This window comes from Chaetodon auriga, chromosome 1 (assembly GCF_051107435.1).
Source record: "Chaetodon auriga isolate fChaAug3 chromosome 1, fChaAug3.hap1, whole genome shotgun sequence".
Lineage (NCBI taxonomy): Eukaryota > Metazoa > Chordata > Actinopteri > Chaetodontiformes > Chaetodontidae > Chaetodon > Chaetodon auriga.
Genome location: NC_135074.1, coordinates 24427093 through 24437556, shown reverse-complemented (window position 1 = coordinate 24437556; position 10464 = coordinate 24427093). Strand labels below are relative to the sequence as shown.

The 10464-nt window shown below is 43.5% G+C and overlaps 1 protein-coding gene across 1 annotated transcript in view; it reads right to left on the bottom strand.

Moving 5' to 3' along the window:
* The window catches only part of LOC143320803 (protein TANC1-like), a 36442-nt gene that overhangs the window by 2257 nt on the left and 23721 nt on the right, over positions 1-10464 (bottom strand). The window contains exons 14-28 of the mRNA XM_076730756.1: positions 7117-7317; positions 6772-6875; positions 6488-6596; positions 5963-6085; positions 5643-5879; positions 5148-5357; positions 4862-4943; positions 3315-3448; positions 3110-3233; positions 2850-3025; positions 2136-2268; positions 1690-1719; positions 1514-1605; positions 1223-1369; positions 104-204 (exon numbers count right to left, since the gene is read on the bottom strand). Of these exons, the coding sequence (XP_076586871.1) occupies positions 104-204; positions 1223-1369; positions 1514-1605; positions 1690-1719; positions 2136-2268; positions 2850-3025; positions 3110-3233; positions 3315-3448; positions 4862-4943; positions 5148-5357; positions 5643-5879; positions 5963-6085; positions 6488-6596; positions 6772-6875; positions 7117-7317 (2003 nt within the window). The remainder of the gene's footprint in view (positions 1-103; positions 205-1222; positions 1370-1513; positions 1606-1689; positions 1720-2135; positions 2269-2849; positions 3026-3109; positions 3234-3314; positions 3449-4861; positions 4944-5147; positions 5358-5642; positions 5880-5962; positions 6086-6487; positions 6597-6771; positions 6876-7116; positions 7318-10464) is intronic.

The window sequence follows — 10464 nt, the reverse complement described above, 5'->3', positions numbered from 1 at the left end:
AGATGTAGCATCCCAGTGATTTGCTGATTCTTGCAAAAATAACTTCCCATTGAGCAAAACGATTCTGCTTTGAAATACCACACTTCACTGAATATGGCTGTACCTGCTGCTCCTCTTGGCACGTGCTCTGGCATAGTACGCTTCATAAGACCTGGGTTTGAGTTCCAGGGCTTTTGTTGCAAACTCCTCCGCGATGCCAAAATCCTGTGTTTTCAGATGGGAAAGTGCATTGAGCATTTGAATTTAAATTTAAATATTAGATTCAGCACGGTGACAAACAAACCCCCTGCACGACCAGCCGCGTGTTTAACTGACTCGGCTGGAAAATGTTTGTTTTGCAGAAACAATCCCAGCCAGTTCCAATAAAAATAGCGTTTGCATCTCCATTATACAGATCTGAAGATCGAAGCCTGTTTAATGAGACAGAACTCACACTGCAGTCATTTTTGTCGAGCAGGAAGAGAACGAGAGGGACAGAAACAGACAGAGAGCAGCTTGCTTTTCTGCTGGTTTTTGCTGCTCTCATCATCACTCTCAGGTGAATATTTAATGACACCAACACATTGTGATTCTGTCCTTCAGAGTGAGGTCAAAATGGCAGCCTTCAATGTGAGATTGTGAACATTGCTGTTGAATGTTTAATGACAGTATCATGTAGTCTCTCTGCTGGCCCTTACTGCCTGCATTCTGATATAATATGTGGATTTAGCCAGCCCACTCGCACGTCCACTGTAAATAACCCCCTGTAGAGACGCAGAGAAAAGAGAGTGCGCTCGGTCTGCCAGAGAGAGTGACCTTATCACATCACATTATCTGCTCCATTATTCATCGGCCACAGTGACCCTAAGGATGGCATTTTTACACAGTCTGTTAGGACGTCTGTCATCACCAGGGTGGGTTCCAAACCTGGCTGCAGGCCACACACACATCTATCTCTACACTAACAGCACACAGTTATTCATTATGTCACCACCTGCTTCCAGGTCCTACACGTACATTCTGTTTACCAGGGAGACATGAAATTAGATCTGAAAAGCCGAGATATTTTTACAGTGAGCAATACCGCTGCTGACATTATCTTTTTATGTCGATACAGATAAATTATATATCTTAAGGAGCCATCTACCTTGCCTTGCCAGCCCTGCTGCCATCCCCTCAGCGTCTAATAAACCTGCCAGTGTTAAATAGTGCATGAGTAGTTTGATACAGCTGTGGGCCTTACATTGGTTTTCCTGCGGCAGCGGGAAAGGTTTAGGTAGAGGGAGACCCGCAGGTCTTTGAGCCCTTTCAGCTCCTCTCCTTGCCCCTCACGAGGAAGCTTCCTCAGGGCGTACTGGTAACGCTGGCCTGCCTCCTTCATTCGTCCCTTCTGAGAAACACACAGGAAAAGGGGGAGAAAATAAGGAAGAGAAAGGAGAAGGGAAGACAATTTTTGACAGGAGCCTATTTAAATAAAAGGCTGCAAGGTTTGCCACACCCCCATAACACACTCTTAACATTCACATTAATATACCTTGTAAAGTATGTTCCCTTCCTCCATCAGCTTCTGCAGCAGGATGAGGAGAATGTCTGGTTTGGAGGAAGCCATGGCCCACGTGGCGTGACCTGATGGAGGGGTACAAATATTTATCTTTCTGATATCTGTCTCGCCTTGTCTCTTTTACTTTGTGTCTTACATAAATCATGTACCTGATCGATCATGTGGAGCTGTTCTGTAGGCTGTCGTTTGATGGAGAGAGAGAGAGGGGTGAGGAGGGAGTTAGAGATGTGGATGTAAAACTGCAGGTGCTGCAGAATAGAGAGTAACAGTATACTGTATAGAAGTGAAATAGGCAGCCAGAAAGTCATAAATGCAGACTGTGCAGGTGCAAGAAAATTGCACATAGCACAAATCTAACCAAGTGAGCTGCGTCTACATTGATTGGTTGTAGTCAGATACAAATATGAATACAGTAGGGAGCAAGGGAGATGGTGATTTAACTTAATGCTCATTTTAGAGGCTGAGCTACAGTTTGTGGAGCTGTTTAACTGTGTCATATAACATTAAATGGCTTTTGGCACATTTTGTGATGAGTATAAGATTCCTAGAGGAGGGATTTACTGCAGGGCTGTTACGGTAAGCATGGTGTTTATACCCATCTTGGATCCTTTCTTAAGCACTGAGGCCACCAGGGCGGGGTTCTGGCAGCCAGCCGCCCGGTCCGAACCTCTGGTGCTGTTGTTGTCAGCTCTCTCCAGCACCGCCCCGTGCTCCACCAGGAAATGCACCTGGCCGTGCGTGGAATAACAACAACACATTACATTTCTATTTGAATTTGAGCAATGAAAACGTCAGATCTTTCACTCATTTGGTTTATTACACACTGTATGCTTCACTACATTAGCAGACATTAGCAACGCAGCTGTCTGCTCCTTTATATCCTGATGATTTTGGAAAGTTTTTGATCATTAGAGTAGTTTTTGATTACTGTCATGCTGATAATTAGATTACACGAATGAGAGTTAAAATACTCAGTTTGAAGTTTTTCGTCTCCACATGAACTGTGATTGCAAATTGACGTCCTGCGTTGCAGTTGCAAATGATTATTATAATTATTTCATCAATTATGATTCATTTCATTTGTTTAAAATAGCTTAAAATGTGTTGTTGCGGGTGTGAGATAATTATATATTGTACTTTGCTAATTATCTTCTAATAGTTCTTGTGTTTTGCAACTTATTGTCAAGCATACGCTGAGGTCTAATTTCATCTTTTTGGTAAGGGACATTTAAAATTAAATGCAAATAAAGACAAAGTTTTTTTTGCCATTGTCAACATAATGTCATCGAAACAACAGCATGAAACCCACTGTATCTGCATCCCCGTTAAGGGCAGCAAGGTCGAGAGGAGTCCGTCCCTGTCTGTCTGGTTGGTTCAGGTCTGTGCCTGCCTCCACCAGAAGCTGCACCACACCTTTCTGGCCCTTCAGACAAGCCCAGCTAAGTGCAGCTAGCCCCTCCTGATCAACAGAGGTCAGAGAGGCACCTGAGGACCAAAAACAATGCAAATATTGTTCAAATACATTCGCTAAACATGTTAAGATATTAGTGGGGAGGTGGGGACTCTGACCCTTTGACAGCAGGAGTTCTGCAGTGCTCGTATGGCCCTCAGAGGCAGCCAGCATCAGTGGAGTGCGACTCAGCTTGTCGCTGACATTGATATCCGCACCGTGCTTCAGCAGCAACTCTGCAACCTGGAAAAAGGGAGAAAAATTCTTCCAAAAAATGCAGAAAAAAAGAAAGAATGAAGAATTGCTTTGCCAGTGACTCCTCACCTGTGTGTGTCCGTGTTTGGTGGCACTGAGCAGCGGGACCATCCCCCTGCGGTTGGGTATCTCCAGGCCCGGCCCCCGCTCCAGGAGGAACGCACACATCTCCAGCCTCCCTCTCCCCGATGCCGCGCTCAGCACTGACAGAGAGTCGGCATAGAGATGAGACGACGAGGCGGAGAAGAATATGTAATTGACACATTTAGGAGAGATGTAGGAGCAGGAGTGAGAAACAGAAGGAAAAACAAGGCTGGTCATTTCCATAATCTATTTCATTCCAACAGCTGTTGTAGCTCTTCATATTATATCTCTGGTTAATTTGTTGAACTGTAACATTTTGCTAATATTTTCTGTTTTAATACAAATTCAGATAAACTGACAAGAACTACGAGATCAAAATTTAGCAACAACACTTCCTCTCTCTTATTCCGCCTCCCCAACAACAAAAGGAAAGAAAACACAATTCGTGTTGCTTTGACAAATGTTGGCCATTGGTCCTTTTTTTTCACTACGTGAAACATTCAGCTAATTGAGCATCTGGGGATAGAGGCATGGTATTGATGGCATTTTCTAACCCCCAAGTACTCTTGATTGATGACATGATGGTTCATGTGACCATGGTTCAGTGAACAAATAGGTTGTATAATATTGCCTTTAAAGAGAAGTTATCGTCACGAGAGACAAAGAAAAAACAATCTGACTTTGTGCAGCTGCGCAAAATAGCAACAGATTTAGTGAAGCTGCTGCTCTAAATACACAAACTGAAGCAGCCAAATGAATGTCTTATTAATGAGAATATTCAAGCTGTGCCACACTGTAAGCACTACTGTCATGGATAATTATAATCCCCGAAAAAGTACAAATTCCAGGTTAAGTAACCAGGCTTCAGAATGAATCCTTGACTGATCATTTTATTGTGCAAATGGACTGTAATCCAATAATTCTAATACCAAACATAAACACGAAACAAAGCCCTTGTACTGTACATGCAAAGGTGAATGTTTCAGAGGCTATTTCATGCTCTCACTTTTTCTATCTCAGCACTGGAGGGGACTGTGTAATAGAATTATACTCTAATGGTGCTGGAGGCAGAGATACAGGCTTCATCCGACATGCTTTCAGGAAATGTACCTAACAGAATTCTGCAAGCTGCACTATCGCATCTGTGATAGAGGTAAAAGTATCACAATTGAATAACAGCTGCTTTTTAGATGCTCTGAATGTGGCTGGACAGGATATTCTGTGCGATAAGCGTGATGCTTCATTTCTGCCAAAAACAAAATACTATTTACAGTCAAATCAACTTTTTGATTATCAACCAGAGCATCCTAAAATCATAATACTGAATCCAATAAGCAGCATCTAATGCTCCTGAGCTCCTGCAGCTCTAGTCAGAGGTACTCTAAGTCAACTGTTTAATATTTATTCATTGCACACAGCTAGAATGTGCCTAAAATGCATCCCTAAAGCCCCTGAGCACGACTCTAGAACCACACTGATGGACAGAAAGAGGTGAGAAAGCTAAATTTATCTGACTGATAGGAGAAATGTACCCGTTTCTCCCCAGAGAGAGTCGTGAGCGTCCATCTGCACTGCCAGCTGTTCATCTTTCAAATCCAGCAAGATCTTCACCACCTGCAGGAAAACACAATTTTACAGTCTGTATTGCTGGCTTGCTGTGCAGAAAGGAAACCGAAGCATCCGTAGACCTTGACCACAGCAAACTGCATCTAATAAATCCTCCACATCAGACAAGGACAGCCGCCATGCTCTACATAAAAAATTTCAGCCAAGTGTTCAAATGTGTTTGTCATTCGGACCTTGAGCTGAGATGCTTACCTGTGTGTGTCCCACACTCGCTGCAGCTGTAACTGCCTGCTGTGCTGCCTGTTTTTTCCCAGTCACCGTCTCATTGCCGTGATGCTGCTGTGGGTCAGAGGGGATCTCTTCTCCCCAATCTTGGCCCAGCAAGATGTTGATGACTTCTGCATGGCCCTTCAGCCCAGCATGGACCAGCGCACACTGGCCATTCTTATCAGCGTGTCCCACCTGGCACAGAGGGGTACACAGAAGGACTTACAACACTGGTCCTGCCCAGTGCCCGAATATACTGGCCTAGATCAGGCCTGTTTATGTCATCGGTCTCCCAGAATAGATCCCGAAACTGTGGTGAATGTAAAACCAGGGCTGTTCAGGATATCACTGGTGTAAAAGTACTGAGAGACAGACTGTTCTGTCACAGATTTAGATCTGATTTATCCACAGCAATTATGCTTGTCACGCCCTCAAACCCACATTTGTCTCTTTTCCTCTTTGCACAGCAGTGACACTGACCTTGGCCCCTTTCTTGCAGAGCAGGCTGACGATGTCGGCGTGTCCTGCAGCAGCGGCCAGACAGAGGGGCGTCATGCCGCTGTCAGTGGTCCCATCTAAAGGAGCGCCCATTTCAAGCAGCAGAGCTACCATCTCCACATGCCCCAGGTGGGCGTGGACGGCCAGAATGGGGGCGTGTCCCACCACCTCCGTACACCAGGTCACACTAGCACCACCTAGCATCAGCAGACGACTTACCTGCAGAGTGAAAACAATGAATCTTTGTGTGTACGATAAGATATCTGGGTGTATGTTTTTAACCTAGAGCACGTGTATGTCACCTTGATGTTAGGTGTGTACAGGTTCCTCAGGGAGGCCAGCGCAGCGGACAAACTGTCTGTGCTGCAGTTCACCCACATGGCCTGAAGAACGCTGGAGGACACACCTGTCTTCTTACTCAGACCCTGTGAGTGTGTGAGAGAGACACAGATAGAGAGAGACAGAGAAAGAGGGAGATTAAGCTTGTTCAGATGAACTCTACGGTGCAGAATTCGAATTGTATCCCAGGAGTAAAGCAGGATGTACAGAGTGCAAGTCATGCATGCAAACAGTACAATATTCACTGTACTGTGGGCGTTTATCTATATGAGTAGTGCTAATGTGTGTGGGTGATGGTAAGGACAGGGGTTCACACTTATTTGTGTGTTTCTTAGTGTGTTTCTATGCAGCAATATACAGCAAAGTACAGGATGTTGTTCGCGTGAAGCCATTGGGAATTGAAGAGATCCAGAAGGGTTTAGGTACAATCAGTTCCAGTCATAAACCTACGTAAAAAGCTATATACATAGTATCACAGTTCCTGTTACCTTGAATATGTGAGCCTTGAGGATGTGGTGTCCCAGTTCCATTGTCTGCTGCCGGTTCAGCTTGCCTTCCTGTCTGGAGAACATGAAGGCCAGGAGAGCGTGGCCACTCCTGAGGACATATGCATAGTCCTTATCAATCAGATGTGGCTTCAGTTCTACTCTGTCAAGAAAGTCTTCTTTTTTTTGATGGAAATTTATACACTTTTCTCTTGTGAGTTCACAAGACTTACAGCACATGCATCTTAAGGATCTTCTGCTGTAAGACATTTGACCGTTAGTCTCACCTCGGATCACAGAGGAAGTCTGAGCTCTCTCCATCTGCTCTCCAAACCAGCCACTCTCTGAAGGAGGGATGACACAGCATCCGCGTGCCATCCCTGCGTCTCACCTACAAACACAAATGACTCATGAAATGACTTCAATGTAAAGGTACAATTAACTGACATGATCAGCTTCTCCAGACAGGTTGTCTTTAATTGTCAAGACACTGGAAGTCCTTTGGATAAAGACTACCTCTAAATGACTGGGTGTAAGTGAAAATTATGCACTTCATAGCAAAGCAAATGCAACATTCAAACCTTTAAAAAAAAAAGATTGAATCATTATGTACGTCATATCAAGAATCTTACCATGAATCCAGCCAGGCTGTCTAATCTCTGCTGGAAGTCCTTCCACTCCAGCTCCCCCCTCACACTGCCTGCATTCAGTGCCCTGAACATTTGCTCATCAGTTAGCGGGTGCAGAGACGCCAGTGCCACATTTAACACCGGAAGTATCCGCTCAAAGACTTCTTTATCCGGGAAGCTCACCCGACACATCAGCAGGTACACCTAACGGATAGTCGTAAGTTAGCACATGCTGTTTATGATGTTGTAAGGGATTTGCATTTTTCCTAAACTGACTTCAAATTAGACAGACAAGAGCAATTACACAACAGAAAATTATGTTTTTGTACACCTAAGTTTGAAAACTGAAACATGCAACCCCTACATATTGATCTAGTTAGTCAATTTATGATTGCAGATGCATGCCTAAATTGGCAGGTCACTGATGTTCAGTATACTTTGGAGTATACACCATGTCTGTCTGTGTAATCAAGTGCTGGCAATGCTTTATTAGGCTGTCCCATATTAACTTCTAAATGTAGTAGTTGATATCGTATCTCATAGTCTCAGGCATTGTGGAACTTTGGTTTTTAGCGCTTTAGGTGTGAAATCCTGAAGATACACATTGTATTTATCAATAGCAACAATGGGAAAAAAAGCAAGTACAAAGCTATAACTATACAAATAATTGGTGTAAGAATTCCAGACATTACATCATAAGTCTGGGAAATAGAGATAATTTGGAGTTAATTAACTAGTTTAAGTTGTTAATTCTGCCATGTGTTCCAGATTGCACTTCTACGCTTGCTCATGTATTTAACTGTGACTGCCCACTCCCTGGCCTATACATCTTAAGCACACCTAAATGCACACCTGTGTTCTTTTCCACATCCATTATCAACTCATTAAATCATCACATTTCTAAGTCTTTGTATATATATCACACTTGCTCATCCTTTGGATCTTTTTTACACTGATGATTATGCAACATTAAAATGGGTCTGTCATTTACTTTAGTCACTGTGGACTATTTTTGGCACTTTGTTTTAATCCTGACATTTTTATCTCTTATTGATCTGAGTAGCGTGCGAGTACATGTTTTCTCTTTTTAGCGAAAGATATGCCTGAACAATGGTTGTCGCCTGTGTACCTTGTGTGGGGATTTTATGGACATTGATTACTTCAGCCTCAGGCGAGATGCCATTTCACGGTAGACAGCTCCCCAGGATGACTGACAAGTGTTAAGTGTTGCAGAAGTGTTAGACTGTGAACTTGACCAGATGAGGAAGAGGAGGGCAGATCTAAAAATACACTCAAGCTAAAATGTGTCTTTAAAGCTGTATAGATTAAACACTAATGTTAGTTTACACAATAAGTGAAATGGTTAACCTTAATGAAAGACACATCTGTGATTTTGTCAGTTACTCACAGCTATTTCAGCAATTTATTCATTATTTATACCTTATGTTAAGTATTTCAGTTGTTTTTCCTCTATATATTTCAGCCAACAATCACTTTAGCTAACACTTTCAAACATTAACCCAGAATTTTTTAACCTAACCATTTTAAGCTTTTTTTTAGCTAAGGGAACAGTTAATCATCACAGTATAACACCAAGTCAGTTAAACTTCAGGGATATCAGTCTGTCCATTTAGGAAGCACAAGTGATTGTGACTCAATTACACCTGCTTTGGTGCAAATGAAAGTGATAACAGGTGTGATGGAGAGACAAAAGCAAAGCAACCCCCACAAAAGGAATGGTTTTGCATGTGGTGGCCACAGACAGTGGCTCCCTCCTTATCCTTCCTGACTGATTCTCTCTAGGTTTAAGTTCTGTTCATGCCCCTGTCGCTACTGGTAGCATGACGCGGTACCTGCAACCCAGTCAGGTTGCACAGGTAGCCCAGCTCCTCCAGGATGGTGGTTGCAAGAAGGTTTGCTGTGTCTCCCTGCACAGTCTCAAGAGCATGGAGGAGATACCAGGAGACTGGCCGTTACAAAAGGAGAGCTGGCTAGGGCCATAGAAGGGCATCTGCTCCTTTGTGTGAGGAGGAACAGGAGGAGCACTGCCAAAGCCCCACAAAATGACCTCCAGCAGGCTACTGGTGTGCATGTTTCTGACCAAACTGGCAGACACATACTCCATTAGGGTGGCATGAGGGCCCAATGTGCTTTATGGGACCTGTGCTCACAGCCCAGCACAGCAGCCCGATTGGCATTTGCCGGAGAACATTAGAATTGGCAGGTCCACGACTGGTCCCCTGTTCTCTTCACAGATGAGAGCAGGTTCACACTTAGCACATGTGACAGGCATCAAAGAGTCTGGAGACGCCATGGTGAACGTTATGCTGCCCGTAGCATCATCTAGCATGACCACCAGTTCGGTGGATCAGAGGTGGTTTGGGGAGGCATACCCATGGAGAGTCGCACAAACCTCCATGTCATAGCCAGTGGTACCCTGACTACTGTTAGGTACTGGGATAATCCTCAGAGCAATTGTCAGACCTTACGCTGGTGCAGTGGGTCGTGGGTTCCTCCTGGTGCAGAACAACGCCCGGCCTCATGTGACCAGAGTGTGTAGGCAGTTCCTGGATGACGAAGGCATTGATACCATTGACTGGCCTTCATGTTCCCCTGACCTAAATCCAATTGAGCACCTATGGGACATACACAGGAGTTCACCAATGCCCTGATCCAGGTCTAGCAGGAGATCCCCCAGGACACCATCCGTCGACTCATCAGGAGCATGCCCAGACGTTGTCGGGAGTGCATACAGGCATGAGTTACCGTGATGAAATTCATGCAAGTTGGATTAGCCTGTGATTTCAGTTTTTTACTTTGATTTTCGGTGTGATTTTGAGTCCTCAGTAGGTTGATGATTTTGGTTTCCATTGACCGTTGTTACATCACTTTGTTCTCACCAAATTACACAATGTACATCAGTAAAGATTTTCAACTTAGCATAATTCGTTGATCATGATTCGATGTGTGATTTAGGTGTTCCCTGTTATTTACATTTAGCTAATTATTTCACCTTATTTTTCATTACTTAGCTGTCTATTTCAACCATTTATTCATCAATTTAGCTATTACAACTGTCTATCCGAAAAATTTCTTTAGCTAACGTTAACTATTTCAGTTAATTAAGTATTGCTTGTGCTGAATATTTCAATGACTTATCTATCCCTTTTAGTTAACTATTTCAACTGTTATACGTCACTTTTAGGTTGCTATTTTAACCATTTATCTAATATGCCACCTTTAGCTAACTCATCTGATTGCTTGCCACCTAGTTTTCCTGCACTCTGAATCACAACATGTGGTGTTCAGGTGTTACAGCTGACTCAATATCTGTATATAAATATTTTCTAT